General features: G+C 38.7%; 1 protein-coding gene across 1 annotated transcript; it reads right to left on the bottom strand.

Moving 5' to 3' along the window:
* Positions 1–312: 312 nt before the first annotated feature.
* Positions 313–16,929, bottom strand: kif4 (kinesin family member 4). The gene is made up of 31 exons (XM_084941842.1): positions 16,700–16,929; positions 15,779–15,923; positions 15,510–15,624; positions 15,138–15,328; positions 14,966–15,055; positions 14,682–14,848; positions 13,453–13,547; positions 13,193–13,312; positions 12,113–12,288; positions 11,926–11,987; positions 11,681–11,813; positions 11,428–11,486; positions 11,143–11,248; positions 10,787–10,894; positions 10,466–10,642; positions 10,099–10,202; positions 9,866–10,010; positions 8,669–8,779; positions 8,447–8,530; positions 8,207–8,320; positions 7,949–8,104; positions 6,732–6,829; positions 5,393–5,522; positions 5,089–5,259; positions 4,883–5,002; positions 4,696–4,773; positions 3,880–3,981; positions 3,634–3,801; positions 3,295–3,420; positions 2,558–2,665; positions 313–1,359 (listed from the first exon to the last, which is right to left on the bottom strand). The coding sequence occupies exons 2-31, from the start codon at positions 15,899–15,901 to the stop codon at positions 1,171–1,173; spliced, it is 3,726 nt and encodes a 1,241-aa protein (XP_084797968.1). The 5' UTR covers positions 15,902–15,923; positions 16,700–16,929; the 3' UTR covers positions 313–1,170.
* Positions 16,930–21,327: the final 4,398 nt, after the last annotated feature.

Genomic DNA, 21,327 nt, shown 5'->3' with positions numbered 1-21,327 from the left:
AACTGTTAATCCCAGGGGAAGTGTTGGTATATAACCAGTTGTTGTTTAGCTGTTGTCAGCTGTCCGGAGAGGGAGGGTCAATTGTTTAATCTGCTGAAAATAAATGAGCATATCTGTGTTAAAAAGTCACAACTTGTCATCTATATGTTGGTCGTGGTCTCTTTTCTGCACATTTTCATTTCTTCAGCAAAGACAGCCTCACATAATGAAACATGGGTATGAGCCTTCATATCTGGTGTCTGAGGTGACAGTACAAATCTAAAAGCCTCGTCCTTTGTACACTTAAAGGATTCATTGTTTATGCCTACTTTGTATCACAGTACATAACGTTTTTGTACAACCCCCCATGACCATATGAGATCTGACCAGTAGTTGCTTTGATGAACCAGTTAATTAAACAAACAAACCTAAGATTGGTCTCAGCTGAGGCACTCGGATGTGTGGACTGGAGAAAAGCAACAACAAAACCTGACATCATAACGTTTTCATGCAATACATGACTTGGCATCTTGATAAGTGCTTATTTTCCACCTGAGAATTTGATTTGGAAGAATTTAACACTTAGGAGTCCCAGAGAGCAGCCATTTGGCTTTTCTACCTTTTAATACATTCAGTACTCACACCGCTCAGCCGGGACATGATGTACATTTTCCAAGAGCATCATGAACTGAATACTGTTTTCCTGGTGACACATTTATTTCATCTATCATTTACACTAATTTAACCTACACAACAACAAAACGAATCAGAAGTTCCACATTAATCCTACCAGAAGGATTCAAATAAATTATCTTTCAGTTACAAAAGAAAAAACATCAATTTGCTTTAAAAAAAGAAAAAGAATAGACTTCAAAACTTTATTCAGCGGATAGCACGCAGTAAAAAGGACTCAAATTTAATCCCCAAGAAGATGTTATGCACCTGTAGTGACAACCGGTTTAATGTGTTAGAAAAGTGAGTTTATTATCATTTGGGGGGATAAATGAGTTATGTACAGTTTGATCGTGTCATTGTGAATCATTGAGTGCTATTCACAGTTCTTTGATCAGCATCTACTGAAACTGAAGTGTCAATAGCTACTTTCAAGTAACACGTTAGTCACATATAAACAGAAAGACTTAAACGCACGGACAACATTCATCTAAAAAACATTGACAGCTAGTGTCCAGATTAGGACTCCTCTCTGATTGGCGTGCATCCCGAGAAAAAACTGTTCTGGAAACTCGTCAGGAGTCGTTTCTTCTTCTTGAGGAAGCTGACTGTTGTTTTGTCCTCTTCATCATCGTTGTCCTCCTGCTCTTCCTCTGCCACCTTCAAGTCTGCGGTGGTGTGTCCCATATCTCCGATTTCTTTTAGCACCTAAAATAGTAAATGAGCACAACACTGTTAGCTGGTTATGCAACATACAAGACATAAACAGTCTAAGTTTACTCTCAATTTTAAGTGTCAGGATGTTTTTAAAAAATGTCTTCTTACTTAAATACAACCTCAGATGAACAACATCAGTCATTTAACAAAGACAAAGAAAATCCAGAAGCTGTTTGTGGAAAACTGCAAAAATGCATCCCATGATTCAACAGTTTATAGAACCACCTTCTTTCCTGAATGACCTTATTAGCCTCGCACATCGTAGGTCCCCTCCTTTTTTGCTGATATGCTGTGTTTGGTTTTCTCCAAATGTGGTGCTGTGTATCATCACCAAACATCTCCACTTTGGTCTTGTCTGACCACAGGACATTGTTGCAGAAGTCCTGTGGTTTGTTCAGACAAGACTTTGTAAAGCTAAACTGTGCTGCTGTGCTCTATTTAGAGAGAAGACACAAACAAGCCACACTGTTTTTTTCTTCCTTTTCATTTAGCTGAAGCTGGTAGAGTATGAAGTAGCTCTGGGGTTTTTTAGTAGTTCCTGTGAGCACTGCACAGTCTTACCGTGGGATGGATTTGCTGGCACGTCCACTCCTGAGAAGACTGGCAACTGCCTTGAATATTTTCCAGGACTTCAGGTTGACCTTATGACCCTTTCCAGATTGATGGGCAGCAACAATTGTTCTCTAAGATCATTGATGACGTCTCTCCTGCGTGTGCTAGCACACACCTGAATGACCAGAGCTGCAAACTGCCTAAACGTCTGCTTTCACAGAGGAGCTCTCACCTACTGATAATCCAATAATCAACTCAATTTGATTATCAGCACCTGGATGCCACTTACACTCTTAATTCCTCTGGAAACTGTACAGGTGCACTTCTCACAAAAAACTGGCATTTTGACTTTGCTAAAAAACAAACAAACAAAACAATCACAGGGTGCAGTATCTCATGTGTTCATCTCTCGTTGTACTTAAATCATTTAGACACTCTCAAAGATCAGATCCCCCCCCCTATCTTGATACTTAAAATCCTGGAACTGAAGATTTATACAACTGTAGCAGTTTTTTCTCACTGCAATTCTATATTTCTACATAGCAGAGTACTAATGTAACTGAGAAATATGTTTACATTCACTGACACGCAGCCTTGGTACAAAGTCCTCTGCATGCCAGTCAACTCTTGTTCTTACCTTGTTTGTGGGAGTGCAAGATGGCGGCTTGAAGAACGTATTGTTGCCTGGACTGGAATCCTGAAGAGATAGAGAGTCTCGGGAAGTGCTTTCTGTGGAGCTTGCATCCTGAAATGATGAACAGTCCCAAATTCAGAACAATGCTCACTGATCTCACCGATAGAAATATGCTGGGCAGTGAAAGCCAGATCTGACTACACAGAAACACACCTCTTAGGCTAACATTCACTTCAGTTCTGAGTCTTATTTTCACTTCTTAGGTTTTCAATCATTTTCATTATGAAACAACATGTTTATCGTATAATACACACTATAAAAATCCATCCCAGAAGGGTGCAGGAAATGGGCTGAAATTAAACTGACAACCAAACACTGTGGGGATCCAGTTTTACTCTTTCACTGCATTAAAAAAAAATACATGTTGTTTCTGGTACATCAGGGCAGACTTCGGTGGCTGATCTCTAAACTCTTTGTGATGCAATTAATGAGTAAAACTGGAGCCCTGTAGCATATGAGCTGTTATTCTCTTCTAAAGCAGTTAGTAAAAATTCATTTCAAGCACATTTTTCATACATGAAACTGGTGTGAAATCTGATTCTTATATATTTCTACCCCAAAAGCTAAGAGTGACTGCTGTGCTTGTGCAGCTCTAAATCTGCACGGAAATCTTACATCTACACCAACAAGCCATTATTTATCCCAAATTAAGAACAGGGAGCAAGAATGAGGAAACCTACCTCAGCGGGCACCTGGTTATCCATATTTCGACACTTCTCGTGATCACATTGGCAGTTCTCCCCACATGTCATCTTCCCTTTGCGGCACCTGCACTGCTTGTTGCTGCAGCGACCTTTACACGCACACTAAAAGAAGAGAAACCAGGTTCATAGGCCTTCTATCCTGATGCAAACAGTTTCATTTCTGTTTTGGTCTGAAATATGTGACATTTTCAAAGAAATGACATGATAACATGATAAGGTGCACATGATTTGTTTTCACTGTGGACAGTCTGTTTTTATAAGATCAAGGAGTTTAATTCAAAAGGAAAAAGGGCCAGACTCCTCTTCCCGTCTTACCCCGGTTTGTTTCGCTTTCTTTGAGACTCTGCGTCCTCTCTCCTGTTTCTCAGGTCGCCACTCTTCTGTTTCCTCCTCGTTTTCGTCCTCACTGGGTGACATCAGCTCTTCGATGTTGATGGTCGTATTCAGCTGCGCTTTAGCTGTGGTAAAGCGCCTTGATTTAGGCTACAAAGAAAGCACCATGTTATGTTCAAATAATCACAAATTGAAGCTACTTCAAGTAAATCTGCAAGAAAAACTTACCTTTGGAGGGATGTACTCAAACGAGTCATCTGGGTTGTTTTCTTTGTTGGTTTTAGGCACAAGGATTTTCTTCTCACTTGCCAGGTGCACCATTGAGAGTTTCTGCAGACACGGGTAGGTTTAGGTTAGTCATATAACTTAGGTGAAGAGAATTGCAATGCTTTTTTTTTGCTTTTCACTATTCAAACCTGCACTGCAGAACTTTTATTTCTTCCTTCTAGCAGTGAGTGAAATTACACAAATACTTTCTTTATGACAGGGTTTCTTTTCATCTAGGCAAACACTTTTTTCAACATTTCCAGCATACAGGTAGTAACTGTAGTCTACTCTGTCTCCACTGCAGCACTTAGCTCCCTCGTCAATAACAATCAAAGACTAGTATGATGCAAAATATGTAGAGATGGTGCGTAAGGACATAATCAGGATTGCATGAACGTCTTTAGGGGGGCCTTAAATAATTCAACTTAATTTTATTTATAAAACACCAGAAGAACAGTCACTTCAATGCGCTTTATATTGTAAGGAAAAACCCAACCATAGAGAGAAAACCCGAGCAATCAGAAATTTCCCTTTTGAGCAAGCACTTGGCAACAGTGGGAAAGAAAAACTCCCTTTTTAACAGAAAGAAACCTCTGGCAGAGCCAGGCTCAGGGAGGGACCGCCATCTGCTGCGATTGATTGCTTTAAAAAATTAATAAGAGAAAACACTTAGACTGCCATACTTAACTGGCTGAACAACTGGCTAGTCATGACAACAGAAATATAATGACATTGGAGGGAAAAAAGAACAACAACAACAACAAAAAACACCATTACCCGTCTGTACTCTTCATTCTGCTCCACCAGTTTCTGGTTCTGCTCGCTTAATTCCCGTAGCTTTTCAAGCTCTTCCTCCTATAATGATATTACAACATAAGCTCTGGGCACAACTCTGCATTAATTAAAACAAAGAAAGCTAAAGTTAATTAAACCACAAACGGCTGTAAAATCTGTCCAGACAAACCTGAACTTTGAGGCGCTGCAGGAGCTCCTTCTCCTTTGAACTCTCCTTGATGGTTTGGTTTGTTTCGTCTGAATCTTCACCGATAGGTTTGTTCTGAAGCTGGTTAAGGAGGTAAAGAACCTGAAGAAACAAGGTAGAAAGGTAAATATATGGAGCTGCGACAGGTCAATATTTTTGAGTCTAAAGCGAGCCCATGTATGAAGCACCTTCTCTTGGTGCCTCTGCTCGAGTTCAACCAGCTGCTGCTGGTGCTCCATGTCCATGGTGGACATGACATTTCTCTCTTCAGCCAGCATCTTCCTTAAATCTTGTGCATTTGCCTTTTCCTGTGTCACCTCGCTCTCCAGCTTGGCATGGGCTGTTTTAGCAGAAACCAACTTAAAAAAGAAAAAAATATTAGATTTTCTTTTCTAAAACCAAACACCATTAAGTGATTTGACTATTGTACAATTAAACAATTCAGTTATGGTCATGGACTATATGCATGCATTCTCATTTCATTTCATCTACCTCTGACATCAGGACCTTGAGGGCACACTTGGCCTCAACTATACTGGTGATGCTGTCTATGCGTTGCTTAAAACGTCCCTCGCTGTCTGCAGCGAGAACTTTTTGCTGCAGGTCCGCTATCTGGGCATTCCTGTGAAGGTACAAATCACTCTGCAGATCTTATAAAACCTTTAACGTGTAGCATATACGCACAAAACAAACGCAAACAGCATTTTAGTCCAAATAAAACAAGCTTGTACATAGTTTCGTTAGCAGGATTTTGCTAATACAGCGGACCTTTTAGCTTGAGTACAGAACCTTTGGCCACAACTGCAACATGTGTGATGGTTTGTTCTGGAAAAACAGCCTAAAAGAAAAATGAAGATACCGACTGTGGCTGAGAAACCAGAGAGAACCAAGTTACTGGTTGTTGACAACATTTACATGACTGACCTTCGCTATTTGTATGAACCAAGAAAAAGAAGTATATTAAACGTTTGCGAATTTATTGCAACATTAAAATGATAAAGTGACAGCTCACACATGTTGCATTTAAGTACAGTTATTACTAAAATTGCAACAACTGTACTTAAATGCAACATCAGATGTTTCCTTGCAGCTCTGAACCCTTGGTTTGGTGTAAGTTCGGCATAAACTGGACTCCAAACTCATCTTTTGCTAAAAGCTTGAGAGGCTACTAAAGTAATAATAAATGCTTCAAGGAAAATCAAAAAACAAACAAACAAACAAACAAACAAAAAAACCCTGAAATAATCAGTGGACAAATTCAGGGTTTTTTTGGTTTTTTTTTTTTTTAAACCGCTATTACTTATTACAGAGGGCATCTTAGAAATAGACAAAGTTATTTTACATATAAAGGAAAAAAAAAGGCTGCTTGAAATAGTCATTAAATCACACAAACAGTTTGGACCACAGACAGTAAAAAAATATGGATGTACTTTCAGGTTGGAAAAATTCAGGCAAGTGCCTAAAACCTGCATTCTTTGTGAAGGCCATCAGATGGCAGTAGTTGCAATTAGGCACAGAGGCTTTTGGTCCTATGAGAAATCAGCTTTCTGGCCTCACCTCTGTAAACACTTTCCTGCTAGGTTTATGTCCTCAGTTACTAACGACTTCTCAATCACAGGTCATTAGCCACTACAATGCTTTCAGACCCACCCCTCCTCATCACTTTTGTAACCAAGATGACAGCAGCAGAGACGCTCATCTAAGAGGCCTCGAAACAGAATGAAACCAATGGAACTTATCAAACCAATAGGAAATGTCATGGCAGCTAGGTATTATACTGTCTGGTTTTGACAGACTGAGGTGTCTTGTTTGGCTGGTTTTCATGACTCACCTGAGGCCAATTTCTGTCTCCAGGTTCTCCACCTGTTTCGTCAGAGGGGTTTCCAGCGCCCCCTGGCTCTCCAGTTCAGATATGATCAGTGTCCGACGCTGCATGGAGAGATGACATAAAGTAAATGATTTAACCACATTTCTCTGCATCCATGTCACTTTAACTATTTTATTTAAAAAAGAAAACACTTAATTAGATTTATAGACAAACTCTGCTTTAATGGTCTCCAGAGGAATGTTTATAATTATAGCCAATCAGAGTTCACTGATAGATGATGGCTGTTTCTGCTGTAGCAGAGATGTTTACAGAGTTGCTATTAAAACTGAGAGTTAAGTAAGTTGGTTTTGCATTTAACTCATGTAAATGTAAATAAGTCACTGTGAATGGATCCGAAATGGACACGATGAGCTGGAAAATAACCACATCTAAATTGGATCTGGTCCTCATCCGGTCTGAATCTGTCGTTCTCATCTGTTCAGATGAGTTCAGTCTTTGAATTTCACACATTGTACCTTTTAAATGATGTTAAACAATATTTTGAAGGCCGATTTATTGAATGCTGCCTGCTGCAGTCTGAATTTAAAAGGTCAAACATATTTAAGAATCATTCAGCCTCATCTGGAAGATCTCAACTGTGACAGACATTTTTCCATCATTGTGAGCGATTACAACACAACAAATGGTTGATTATTGATCAGCGTGTTACATGTTTAAACACTTACACAGTTCTGTTTCTATCTAGAGAAACAGAGTTAGACACTAAAGATTTTATCCTGAGGCAATTATAAATATACAGTGTAATGACAACTGTCTCTGTCCTATCACTCATTTATTATTCAACTGCTCATGTTACTTAAACTTTAGCAAACAAACGGCAAGCTAACGTATTCTTGAGATTTCAGCGTGTGTAAAAATGTAAACTTCTGTAGATTAATTGGCTCCACTCTGATCTTTGATAGCCACTTTGTGAATGAGGATATTAAACAGTGTCAGACAGCTGGTTCAGGTGTAGCCAGAGGGCAGAGTCAGAGAGAAACACCAAAGTTTGCAAAAGAAAGCCCATCAAAGAGTCCGTTTCCACAGTAACCAGCTCAGAGCTTAAACCCAGCTAATCCCAGGGTTATCAAACTCAGTGTTATTAGCCAAACCTGGCACTGAAACAGGGCCCTGCTGCATGTTTCATTTTGTGTAACAACTGTACAGATGTGTCAGCTCACCCTGATTTTGGGAGCCGGCCTCTCCCCAGCCTCCAGCTGCTGTTTGAGGTGGTTGATCTCCTGAGCCAAAACCTTCCTGTCCTCCAGAAGATCATTGAGATGGCGCCGGGCCTCCTCTGTGCTAACCATCACCTCCACCTCGTTGAGAAACCATGTCTGATGACAGAAAAGGAAAACGGTTCATATTGTGAAACTTTAAGTCCGAGTTATCTCCAACACAAAATATTTGACCATTTCTCAAGAATCATGTTTTTCTACCTTCACTCTCGCAGCTGCTCCCTCCATGCCTTTGTTCTGGGCATCTTTGCGCTTCTCTGCTACCTCACTTCTCTTCTGTAGAGCATCTTTTAATCTCTTGTTTGCAGCTGCAGCCTTTAAGCAAAAAAAAAAAGAGCACATCATAAACAGCTACAAACCTTGTCCAGTGATTCTTCAACCCTATGAACACAAAAATTTCAAATGGTAAAAAACAAACTGTGCAACAGTGAATGGCCACACCTCTTCGGTTTTACGACGCAGGACGTTGGCTTGTTTCTGAAAATCTCTCTCCAGTTTAAGCAGCTCATACTGCCGTTTACGATCCTGCAAAAAATACAAAATAAACGGATTACAGAAGTCAAAGAACCTCCAGAATAAACAGATTTTTGACAAGAAAAGGCTAGAGTGCAACAACTGAAGTCATCCCTCTTATGTCTCCATAAGAGTCTTATCTCTACTCACCTTCTCCTTCAGCTGCAGTACCTCCCTGTCCTTTTTGTTCTTCCACTGCCTGAATTTCTCAGAGTCCTCTCTCATCTGCCGCATTAGCTGTGTACGTTGGGTCTTCATAGCCTGTGAGAACATAGCGACATTTGAAACTTGTGTTTGTAGTTACTCAAACGCTTTAAAGAAAAACAAAGCTCAGAGTACACATGATGACGGCATGTGACAAAAGGTTTCTGTACTGCATGCTCACAAAGTGCCATATAATGCAGAAGAGAAATATGTTACTGAAGATAATAGATAAACTATTACATCTATTACTGAGGCTGCTTGATGATCCAAAAATGACTCATCAGTTACATGGTGGCTCTCATCACATTGACTTAATTAGTTTCTGACTATAAAAACAATATCTGAAAACTAACAGAGATTTTTAATAAAAACAAAAACTATAATTGTCTGATATGGAGAACGATCACAGGCTCTCATGTGTGATCTGCAGACAAATCAGCTGCAGGCAGCAGTTAACGATCCTTCCAAAGGTTCACAACTTGTGATCTTGTTACAATTTTAGCTTTCACTAGACAGAAAGAGCCTTTGTTCATCAAGACTTGTCATCATGGCTGAAGCCAAATAAACTGTTTGTTAGTTTGCGATTTTATGGAGGAAAAAGTAATTTATCTAAATAATAAGAAATATTCTCCCATTAAAAATAGCCAACACATTAAACACATTAAACACAAAAACAGTAAAGAAGGAGATCAAATTTTAAAAAAGAAAAGAAAAGAAAGAGGTAAATATGACATAAAGCAATCCTAAACCTAAAATAAAAGCATGTATTGTATAAAAGGCCAGTTGAGAGTTGGATTGGTATCACAAGATAACAAGAGCTTTGTAATGAAAACGAATCTAAAGAGATTTATTAAAAAAAAATAAAATAAAAAAAAATAAAAATCAACCGTCTTGTTTTCATAATCCCTTAAAGCCAAAAAGCACAATTAGAAATAAGATTTAACTAACAGCCCAGCCCTATACCCTGCTTTTACAGGACTCAGTTTTAGATTAAGCATCTCAGCTGTGGTTTATATCACAATTCCCAACTGTGTTGTTTTGTCTTGTACTTCAATTTAAAGATTAGTTTAAAAAACAAAACAAAAACAAAACCCATGGCACACAAAATATTCAACACACCATTAAAGGAAAATAAACCGTTACCTGTATTTCCTCCATGAGCTTGCTAACTTTCTGAACAGACGACTCTTTGAGTTTCAACAGTTTGGACTGCTCGAGAAGTTTCTTCTTCATGTCTACCAGCTGGCTCTCAAGCTCCTGCAGTCTCTTCCTCCGTTGCTCGCTGAGCCTGGACGAGGATGGTGGATGTCAGGTCAAGTATAAGAACCTGCACGTATTTTACAACAAGCACCAAAACAAAGAAAGGGTTTTCCTACTTAGCCTGGTTGGTGTCTTTCTTTGCAGACTGAAGTGCCAAAACGAGTTCCTCTTTCTCCTTCTGCAGTGAATCCACAGCAGACTGTAGAGTTTGTACATTTTTCTGGAAGAGAGTCCGAAAGATTAAAATGTGTCTACAGTTTCATGATATTTTGAAATATGGCTTACACGTATTTGCACTACACTTTGAGATCTGTGTATGTGACAGCCTCTACTAATAAAACCATTTAGAATTTGTTATTCAAGTGGAAACGTCTGCAAAGTTTAAAAATGCCAATAATAAACTGTGACTAGGCAGTCAATAACACCTCTCTTAAACTTGTCTACTGTAGTGAGATGACAATTAAGTGACTCTGTAATGCTGACCTGGTGCTCAGATTGCATCGGCTCCAGCTGGCTGTCATTTTGGCACATTTTTTTAACAAATGCTTCTTTCAGGCTTAAGACTTTGTTAAGCTCAATCAGCTCCTTGGAGAGCTGGGCTTGACGCAATGCATGATGGGCTGTGAAGGCTTCTGGGGAGTCCTTTAGGGCAGTGGCATCCTATTTGAAGAGTATTAGAGTTGGAAAACATCTAAAATTACATCTGGTTCAGTCTTCAGTCAAGTTAGTTTGGGCAAGATAAGAGAAATGTGATGCTCCGCTACTCGTGGAAGATACGTTAAGAAAGCAAAACTGAAATCATACTGATGGGGATCCTTCTGGTGAACATTTATTGCCATTCCCAGACACTTCAGGTAAATCCTCTCCTGCAGCCACTGCATCAATGGAGGCGGCGATGCCCGCACTCTCATTCTGACAAAGCAAACAAGGAGTAAACCATAACATTCAAGAAGAATATTCAAATTTAATAGTGGAAAAATTGCAAAATAGTTTAATAACACAGCAGCAAAAGAAAGTTGTCATCACCTTTATTTAACCCATTTCTTTCTATATTTAACATCAGGCAAAGCTCTCTATTTACAAAAGAAGCACCAATTTACTCTATCATTACTTGACTTATATTTCTTGGACTGGATTGTAATGTAAGAAGACATCCATACTTTGAGCTCCAAGATGATGTTTTGCAGATTCTTCATCACTTCAACATTCTCCTTGAGCTCCTGGTCCTCCAGCGTTTTCATCACTTTCTCCAGATCTACAGTACATCTGAAAAACCATCGGACATCAATGTGACTCAGTGGATTTGTCGACAACAAGCTGAAATCCTGAGTCAAATTAAAAAAATGAAACAGCTTTTTGTAGGAACAGATTTCAGCACAGCTACTGTTAAAGCTTTTTGAGACCTCTTCTAAAGCTTTGCTGGCTTTTTGCTTTTGCAAACTCACGCTGCATGGTGTCGCAGTTGCTCCAGCTTGCTTTGCAGTTTCTCATTTGCTTGCTCCGTCTACAAAATAAAACAAACGGCATATAAAAACGATGATGATGCAAAACAGTGGAAATGTAAGAAAGAAACTAAGGTCAAAAGATCAACTGTAAATAATTTGCAACTGTTTTTGTTCGTGTCAAATCCAATCCTTTTGTTTTCATCAGCAGTAATAATTTCCTCTTTAGACAGGATGCTGCTGTGACCAGGCTCACCATAATGATCTTCTCAAACATGTGGGCCGTCTGTCCAGCTGCCTCACTCAGCTCTCTGCTCAGTTTATTGTTCTCATCCCGCAGAGCGCGGTTTCGTTCCAGCAGTTTAGTCACGTTCTCCGCACTCTCTGACCTGCAACAGGGGCAACTATTATGGCCTTTTGCTTTATGGGTGATGTTTATCCTGGCTGCATTTATTTGGCGTCCTCTTTGAACCCTGAGGTTTGCTGAGAAAGTTGTCTTACCCAGAGAGCACCGGAGCTACTCCTCCACGTGCATGAAGTAGCATCACCTGCAGTTCTTGGACCTACACCAGGGTACCATTGAAAACATTTGGAACATGCTTTAATCTTTTTCAAACTAAACCACTCAATGAAAAACTGCAACACTAGTAGTGCTGATGATAATGAGGGCCAACACCCATTTTTGCACCTGTTGTTTCAAGCGGTTCATTTCTGCAGCTCTGGGGTCGATGTTGACAACTGGTTTATTTTTAATCTTGCGAGCTCTGTCAGCATATCGCAGCGTGTTGATGGTTTCCTCCATGTTGGAGTCTGCAGGACTGATGCAAGCAATCATCAAAGTGTGGCTGTTGCCTCCCAGAGAATCTGAGGACAAACACACATATACATGTATACGTTTACAGGGGTGCAGTTAAGTTATACAATGCATTGTTACCACTTTGAACACCCGCAGCTTTTCTCCCTCAAATAAATAAAAATCTAAGCTTAATGCGAATCCTGTTCAAGGAGTCTGAAGATGTTTCAGTTTTTCATGGTAATGGAAGTGAAACAAGCAGGAAAAAAGAAAATACCACATACTACAAGCCCTACCATAGAAAGGCATAATGTTTGTGTCTGCTGAAAGTAGAAGCGGACCTATGTGATAACATCTTATGATCATCTCAGTCATACAGGTCTTTCTGGAAGTAGAAGGGCAGCCTCCACTTGCTGTTCAAACCTTGTTTGCAGAATGCAGCCATTCAGAACATAGCTGGCTTAAAGGCCTCATAGGAAAGGGACCTTAAAAGTCTTGTTTCAGACAGTGGAAGAATCGAGGAGTCAAACCAAAGTCTGGTATAAGCTAAATAAGAATGATTTACAACGGAATTATCTACTCCAGCAGAGTCCACAAATACAACTTTAAAGGAATCAGGACAAAATATATGACAAATTTAAAATGTTTTTAATAAAATTGGTTTTGCTAGAGAATATAATGAGCAAAACAAACAAAGAAACACTTAAAAAAGGAAAAAGCAAAGGGCAGCATATATCCAGTTTAACTCAAATTAAATTCATGTTTGTGAATTATGAGTCTTATTTCTTGCATTTTTCTTCAAATGCAAGATTAAAGGTAAATAAAAGCACCACCAATCCTGGAGACCAGGCATCTAAGCCTTCTGAAAACCTAAATAAAACCCTGACTGACTTTGAAAGTCCTCACAGTGAGAATGTATCCATGTCTGACCTAATGACCATAATGTAACATCTGGCCATCTACATCAAAGCTTACCTTGCAGCAGGCGGGTGAGCTTAGAGTCTCTGTAAGGAACAAAGGTGTTTTTCTTGCTTTCATCCCCCAAAGCACTGATCACATTTCCCAAAGACAAAAGGCCACGATTGATGCTGATACCTGCACATAAATATGGACGGCATGACCAGAAGTACTGTTATTAAACACAGAAATGTAGCTTAATACACCTTACATAGCAGCACATGTCTCCGTGATAATCGCACATTAAAGGCTTACAACTTTTAACTGATCTTGGTTACCTTCCTTTAAACGATCTCCTTCTGCTTTGGTTTTCTTTTGTCTCTCGGATCCAGCCAGATCCACAAGATGCAACTTTGAAACAACTGAATCGGCCCTGAAACAAAAGATTGTACAAATATTCAGACTGCAGTAGGCAATATTTTGGAAATGCCTGTTAGGTGTTGTCGAATGGGGACGTGCACAAACACACTAACCCAGTTTAAGGGAAAATATTATAGTAGCTTACAAAAGAGAAACACTGAAATTCTGGACCCACCCTCCGTGTAAATCAATTTAGCTGATACAATGTATCTAAAAAGTATTCAGAGCGCTTCACTTGTTCCACATTTTGTCATGTTACAGTCTTATTCGAACATGGATTCATTTTTCACCTCAAAATTCAACAAGCAAACACCTTATAATGACATTAAAAAACAAGAATATTTGCTGTTAGTTTTAGGTTGTGGTGGTGCCTTCTGTGGTCCTTTTGGTGTTGCTGAGCTGGTGAGTGGATTAGGTTGTTTTTTTTTTTTAAAGAATGGACTAGATTGTTGATTCAGCAACTTCATACATTTTCTCTCTTTGTCTGATGTATTCATTATGTTTTTATCAGGCTAATGGTGGCCTCCCTTGCTTGCACCAGCCTCTCATTGGACCTCTATTCAGAGTTTCAGTGAAAAACCAACAAATGCAAGTTCAACAATTGGAATCAACTCCAGATCTTTTATCTGCCTAATCTCTTAATGAGGCAACAAGCAACACCCGGTCATGAAGCAGCTTGTCCAGTTTCTTTTGACACTTTGACAGTGGGGCATTATGTACAAAAACAACTTTAATTCCTAAGCAGTTCATACAGTTCTTTCATAATACCCCTTGAAATAAAACCAAATGCTTCATGTTGAGGATTACATTTAAAAAAACAAACAAAAAAACCCCCGCTGTGGTGACGTACAAAGGCAAAATAACAAAACATATTGTCCAAAGCCGGTTCCAGTAAATCAAAAATTGACAATATAACAACCCAAGGCAAACGGTTTTTACTGGACAAATGTTAAATTAAAACTGTAAAATTTAGAGCAATTCTATAACAAAGAATATGATAACAGGAATATGAAAATGTACAGAATTCAAATAACTGTCACCTTATATCTGAGCACTGTGAGTAGGTATTCTGTGTCTATATCAGAAAGAAATGTTTGGACAATAAGATGAAACATGTTTTATCAAGGAAAAAGGCAGCCAAACTGACTTATCTGTCCCTCTGCGCTGTTCCAGTGTGATGGTGAAGATAGCATGGGAACGTGAAGAGGCAGCGTTCATGGCTGTGGAGCCCACGGTACGAGCAGAGTTTCCAAGCTCCAGACAGCTCACCATCTCAGGGGCAGAAAATACCTGCTTCTCAGTTAAGCCGACAATCTGGAAAGCAGGACATTTTTAATAAAAGTTCAACTAAAGATGGAGAAAAATGCACATATGTGGTTCAGGTGGGCTGTCAAAAAAATTGAATTTGCTTTTAACATACGAGTCACTCACCTTGATGCCTTCTTTAGGGTCTTCCCGAATGCTGATAGCAGGTTTGTCTTTGGATGAACACAGCAAGTCCAATATTTCTTCATTATAAATCTACAATCAAAAGAAACCCTTAACTACTTTACTTTAAAAGGCTATTGTACATACACACCACAGATCAAAAACATTCACCAACCTCCAGGTAAGACACTGCCAGACAGAATTCACAGTCTGTCCTTTGCTCCTTTTCTGCAAAGATGCACCTGATAACTCGAGGAATAACTCCAACAGATGGCTCGTTTTCCTGAGCCGTTGTATAGGTTCCTCCCATCGAAAAGGTCTTTCCAGATCCCGTCTGTCCATAGGCAAGAACTGTGGCATGGTAGCCTACAGTAACAATAACATCACATGATGGATGGAGCATTATTAGCTGCAAAATTATTCAATAGATTTAAAGGAATACAAAAAATAAACACAGCTATTTTATTTTTCGAGCCCACATAATCACGTCTCAGGAAGAAGATTAAATCTTAGACATTCACTTAAAAAGCATCAAGTTAAAAGCTACCTTTGAAAAGCCCAGACAATAAAGGGGAAACCGCTGTACTGAAGACTTCTTCTTGTTCAGCAGTGGGCTCAAATACATAATCATAAGTGAATGCCTTCTCTGTGCCAACAATCACCTGAAACCAAACAAACATGCAGCAGTTTTTACACACAACATGCAATGTAAGTACAAAACAAAAACACCTGACAAACAAACAAACACACACACACAGTGTAGTTTGATTTTGATATATTGTGAGGCATGCCTGTGAAAGAAAAGCAGTTGAGCACCTGTGGCTCCCCAGGGACGAAAGTGAGGCAGGACTGACATCCCTCGTTGATTTCTTTTGGTACTAGTGGGCGACATCGTAAGGCAACTCGCACCGGAATGACCTTCTCATCCTCGTTTGTCATGATGCAATAGTCCAATGAATAACTGCAAAACAACAAAATGAAGGGATTACCAAAAACAGCTGGGCACTGATGTGATTAAAAGGCATGTTACTATATATTTGCAGAACAAAGATGTTTAAAAAAAAACTTTATAATTTATACAAAATAAAAAAGTGCTGAGTACTCAATATTAAGGCAGGTGGTGTAATAGGGACTCCCTGTATGTTCAAATATAAGACTTTACTTTTGCTAGACAATTTGACAGACAAAAAAACGTCATAGAAATAAAATAGAAATCTCTTCTGATAGTTTACGGTTACACACTTTATATGGCTGAGTGTCAAACATTTATGCGGTTGTTTTTTTTTACAGAAGTGCTTATTTGTGAAAATGACTTAATAAAACAATGGGTGGTGTCAGTATCTAAAGAATTGCTCCATTATTAACTTCCTATGTTGCGACTCCGTGATCCGTCTCTGTGCACCACAGCTTTCAGCCCTTCAGGAGATGAATCGGAACAAAACAGAGCTGTGCAATGAGTCATGACTCCCTGTCCTGGTGGAAATCTACCATTTTCCACGGAGGGGGTTATATCGTTGACGATCAATTTTAACTGTTTGTCTGGAGGACACAAACAGCAGCCATACTTTACGTCCACTCGAGCAATTCACATTTCATAGTTAGCGGTGCTACTTTTCCAGAACAGAAAGCACTACCAAAAATGCACCAAGATGACTCTTAATTAGCTCAGCTGAAACCAGCGACAGCTTAACCGTAGCTGACTAGCGGGACATCAGCAAACATTGACATTAACGTTACCTTCACACGTTTCCTCCAGAGCCAGTGTTTAAGTATCGCGAAAACTACATTCGTTGGTTCTGCCTGATAGACGCTCTCAAAAAAACATTAAGCCTTAAATATATCAAATTATTAAAGCTAACTTGCTCGACTTTTTAAATTTTGCTCAAGTACTTAGTCAGGTCCCTAAGAAGAGTTGTTACTGCCCGCCACTTTCAAACACTCAGCTCCGCCTCCTGTTTCTTCTTCTACTGGTAATTTTACTGCAGCGTCAATGCAGAAACGTAACGCTACTGACCTCTACAGGATAAACGGAAGAGTACAGCGTTAGTACGTTGTTCTGTGTTATTCGTTTCACCCTTTCTCCTCAATGTTTTTGAACTTCGAAATATACTTGAAGGTGCGATTAGTAAATGAAATCCCTATTTAATATTTAAATAGCCATATTTAAAAGTAATTAACCACAGACACAGTGAGGAGAGCACTAGAGTTTTACTGTCCAGGCAACAACACGAAACTCAGTAGCTAAGGTAGAGATGCCAGGATTAATAAACACAAATAAATAAATGAACGAAAGAATGAAAGCGTAAGAGGGGACTATTTGTTTTTTCAAAAAGACAGGAGGAATATAAGGAGAGATGGGTGAGTGACTCTTGTCTTCTGGCTGGAAGAGAAAGGTCATTACGCTGGGAGCCAGAGGGGGAAAACAGCTGAGTCCAGATAAAACGATGATGACAAGGTTTCTGCAGGGAAGACAGAGCTAAGCTGACAATAAGAGCAGCAGAAACTGGGGCACAGATTCACATTGCATTTATGTGTTTCTGATAATATGCAGTAACGTATAATTTTATGACAGTAACCAGTCCAACCAAACACATCAAGGAAATTTATTGAATGAATGGGACAAGTGAGCACATAATTGGACCATATGCAAACTTTGACCTCTGTCAATACTTGGAACTCCTTGGGAGAAGCATAAGCGCCAATAGAGCTTATCCTCACCAGCCAACACAGATGTCTGACTCAGCCCCACCCCTCCTCTGACTGAAGCTCTTGACCTCATATCACATTTTTGCAGTGTGATTAAATGAAATATGATAACACATATCAACCATGGGCATGTCCTATATTCATCCTAAGAATTAACCACTATCCTGCCATTTCTAAAACCCTACAGTTACGACACACTGACAGTGGTATGAAATAGAGGTATTTTGCAATTGCTCAACATTAAGTGATTGTTTTGCTATTGAGTCGTTTGTCACAATATGTTGAAGGAGATTTGAGAACCAATGAATCCTTACTATTGATTTAAAAAAAAAAAAAAAAACCCTGGTGGTGCCCCTATACCTAACTCCATGCTTATGTGAATCATGTTCATCATCATGCCTCCTCTCAGCTGTGATCTCAGAGGCAAGTGAGTCCTGCTGCTGTGGGAAATTCCACCACAAGGCGTAATAACAACATGCCAGACAGTCCCAGCTCCCAGGAACAGAGCAGACAGTAAATGAATGGAACAAAACAGCCTAATCTTTCCATTTATATTCACATAATGATTAGTGCAGATACATGTATTTTTCTTAAAAAGGTAAAACTGCAGAGCCAGTGATAAATTCTCTCAGTGTGGGGGTTACTTAAAGCCATCTCGACCTTGACAACAGTGCACGCATTTAGACTGCAGCTAGAAGGGGAGGAAATTCAGCCTGCTTCCCCCTTTCCTGTTGCAGCTTCAAAAGATAATCTGGACGTGGTGGATTGCATTGCAATGACATCACCCGTGCCTCAGTTCCAATGGTTACACGAACAGGGTTTCAAAGAGAATACAGTCTGCTCAGCTGCACTAAGCTATGTGTACATACCAGCTTCATGCTCTACTGAGCTAAAAGCCCCATAATGGTGTTTGCCATTAACCACGGAAAGTTTAACATATGATCAAACTCATTTCTGTTTCACAAAAATGTATTAATAATTAAAAATATGCTAAATATCTGTTGAGTTGAGTAAACTTGAACAATTGCCTACAGAAATGAATCACTGAGATGTCAGAGGGATTAACTGACTGTGTAGAGGTGCATGTGACAATAAGTGAAATTATATGTTGCCACATAAGAAAACACAAGACAATTTTCACTTGCTTCATTTATTGTGTAATACAATAAATGCAGGCATCTGCATTTTTTTTTTTACTATTACTTTTCTTTTAAAACAATTTTTTTTTACAACTGTTTTGTCTGCGCACTTCACATCATTTTTGAGTGCTTTCAGGAACCTGCATAGATACAAAATGTGAGTATATAATATGACTACATTTACATCCAATGTTAGGGTTACATGTTTTTCCCCATAAAAGGGAAAACAGAAAAAACTAACAAACAATTCAGCCAAGCAGGAAAATGGAAGCTTAGAACACTTAAAACCTGCAGTGCTCTGCACAAGAAAGCCTGTTTGGAGGTGAAAGCTGGAAAGGGATCAGTCAGCAGCACAGCCAACAATAATTAGTTGTACATTTTCAAAGAGGCTTGAAGCCTTATGCTGAGTCAGTCATGAGGCACTTTATGGGAGCGGTGTCTGTAGGTTACTGCTCTGATAAACAGAAATATGTCTGAACTTGACAGCCGAGGAGGTGAAGCCAAATCAAGGAAAATACTGTCAATGATAATATAAGTATAAGCATACCAATACTTTGGGCATAGGCAGCATTACAGAAATTGACATCAATTTTTTGGCTCTGGAAGAACCGAGGATACTGTTGGGTTGCTACACTGGCATTGAACTGATGCTGACAGTAATATTTAAGGATGATATACTGATGTTTAATTTAAGCACATATGAAAATATTGTACTGTGTAATTATTCTTTTTCAGTGCTTTTGTCGTTACAGTTGGACTCTAAGGAACTTGACTGAATTTTGAGATTTATTTGCCATAAAAAACAAATAAAAAGACACATAACAAGCAAAGTTATATATGAATTTAGCTGATAATATTACTTAAATTGTTTTTTTTAACTTTCTGTAGATACTATAATAATATTGTTTTCATTGTTTTTCTTTTTTTGTTGACCATGGTTACAATAAAGTTCCTTAGAGTTTACTGATAACACAGCAACAGCAACTGATATTGGGGAATACGCCAGTGGAGTACTTTTAGATCAAAAAACAGCCTTTGACACTGTTGAACATAAATGATTATTTTAAAACATACAGATGTATGGACATAAAAAACATGTGAGAGAATGTGAAATGCCAAACAGTCGTGGGTTGAGGCATGACACCCGGTTAAGAGAGTGTCAGTACCCGTAGCCATGTTTTGTAAAATGACAATGTTGTCGTTAGCTCTGAATATAGCAAAAGTAGTTATCATTATAGTCATAGTATTATTATAGTGTTATTATAGTATTATGTGTTTACTAGCACAAAAAAGGAACAAAGACTGAGTAACTTTAGTTGGATGTCACCCCTCTGCCGTCTGTTATCATATTTAGTAGACGACAGTTAGCTGTGTTGAACCTGCAAATCATCATCTTGGAGCTCAAAGTATGGATGTCATCTTATATCACAATCCAGCACAAAAAATATAAGTCAAGTAATAATGTCACCAAATGACTATATAATGTTAAGGATAACAAATGTCAAACTAGATGTTGCTGCTTATGTAAGTGAAAAAAACACAGAAAAACACCTTAATCTGTAAGAAACTCTGCTTTCAGCAGCAACGTTTCCAGCAAAAAAAAAAATGCTTTGGTAAACCCACTGTAACACAGAACAAACAGCTAAAAAAAAAAAAAAAGTCATTGGCTGCTGGAAAGTTAATCAGCTAAAAAGCCTAATATTGTTCTCGGGGTCTGATGGGACCCAAATCAGAGCTAAATTTTGCTTAAAATTTAGCTTCATTTACTTAACTTAAAAGAGTTAAGTAAATGAAAGATGAACATTTTAATTTAATGACCTGGTTGAGCTTAAAACTGTCCAAATGCGCAAATATAAAGAATTTGTTTCAAGTTAGACAAAAACATCATGTAGTATCATAAAACTATATATTTAATAAACAGGCTGTAAGAACCTATGGTAAATATTTCAGTATTACAGTCAAGAGACTAAAACTGCGGAATAACTGCACAGAAGAAACAAAAACTTGCATGTCACTGCCTAAGTTCACACAGCTGTATAAAAACAAAAAACAATGAATATGAGGAAGAGCTGGCTTGGTAAATAAGTGGTTTGACTTTTCTGTTTTGCTGAGTTCTCACTGTGGTCATAATGATATTACTGTCGCCTGTTATTATTGTTATGTTCACATATCTATGAGAATGTTATATTTTTGTTCATTTTTGCATTATGGAGTAGGTGTTGATAAGACCTACACACAGGCAAAGCCCAAAATGCTGACTTTAATTAATTTGATCACATTTAAATTTTGCATGTAATTTCTTTACAAAGTAGGGGAGAGCGGGGTAAGTTGTCACACTTTTCACACTTTTCACACTGACTAACTTTTACTGAGCACCATACATCACAACGTAATAAATGTTTCACCAAATGAAAGAAGGAAGTCTCGGGCACATATGATGTATTCATTACATTTTCATATCTTATCTCATTACGGAGTTGTAGACTGTTGAATGGAGAATGTGCACTTGTGACAATTTGC

Source organism: Perissodus microlepis, chromosome 10, assembly GCF_051167445.1.
Source record: "Perissodus microlepis isolate ML-2025 ecotype Zambia chromosome 10, ASM5116744v1, whole genome shotgun sequence".
Taxonomy (NCBI): domain Eukaryota; kingdom Metazoa; phylum Chordata; class Actinopteri; order Cichliformes; family Cichlidae; genus Perissodus; species Perissodus microlepis.
Note: the sequence above shows the minus strand (reverse complement) of the source record. Positions and strands in the feature narration are given on the sequence as shown.

Coding starts and splice junctions, on each gene's coding strand:
- kif4 (XM_084941842.1), bottom strand. CDS start 15,901: ATGACAAACGAGGATGAGAAGGTCATTCCGGTGCGAGTTGCCTTACGA. Junction 15,056..15,137: donor TGGCAGTGTCTTACCTGGAG/GTTGGTGAATGT, acceptor TTTTGATTGTAG/ATTTATAATGAAGAAATATT. Junction 12,289..13,192: donor GCTCACCCGCCTGCTGCAAG/GTAAGCTTTGAT, acceptor GTTTGTCCTCAG/ATTCTCTGGGAGGCAACAGC.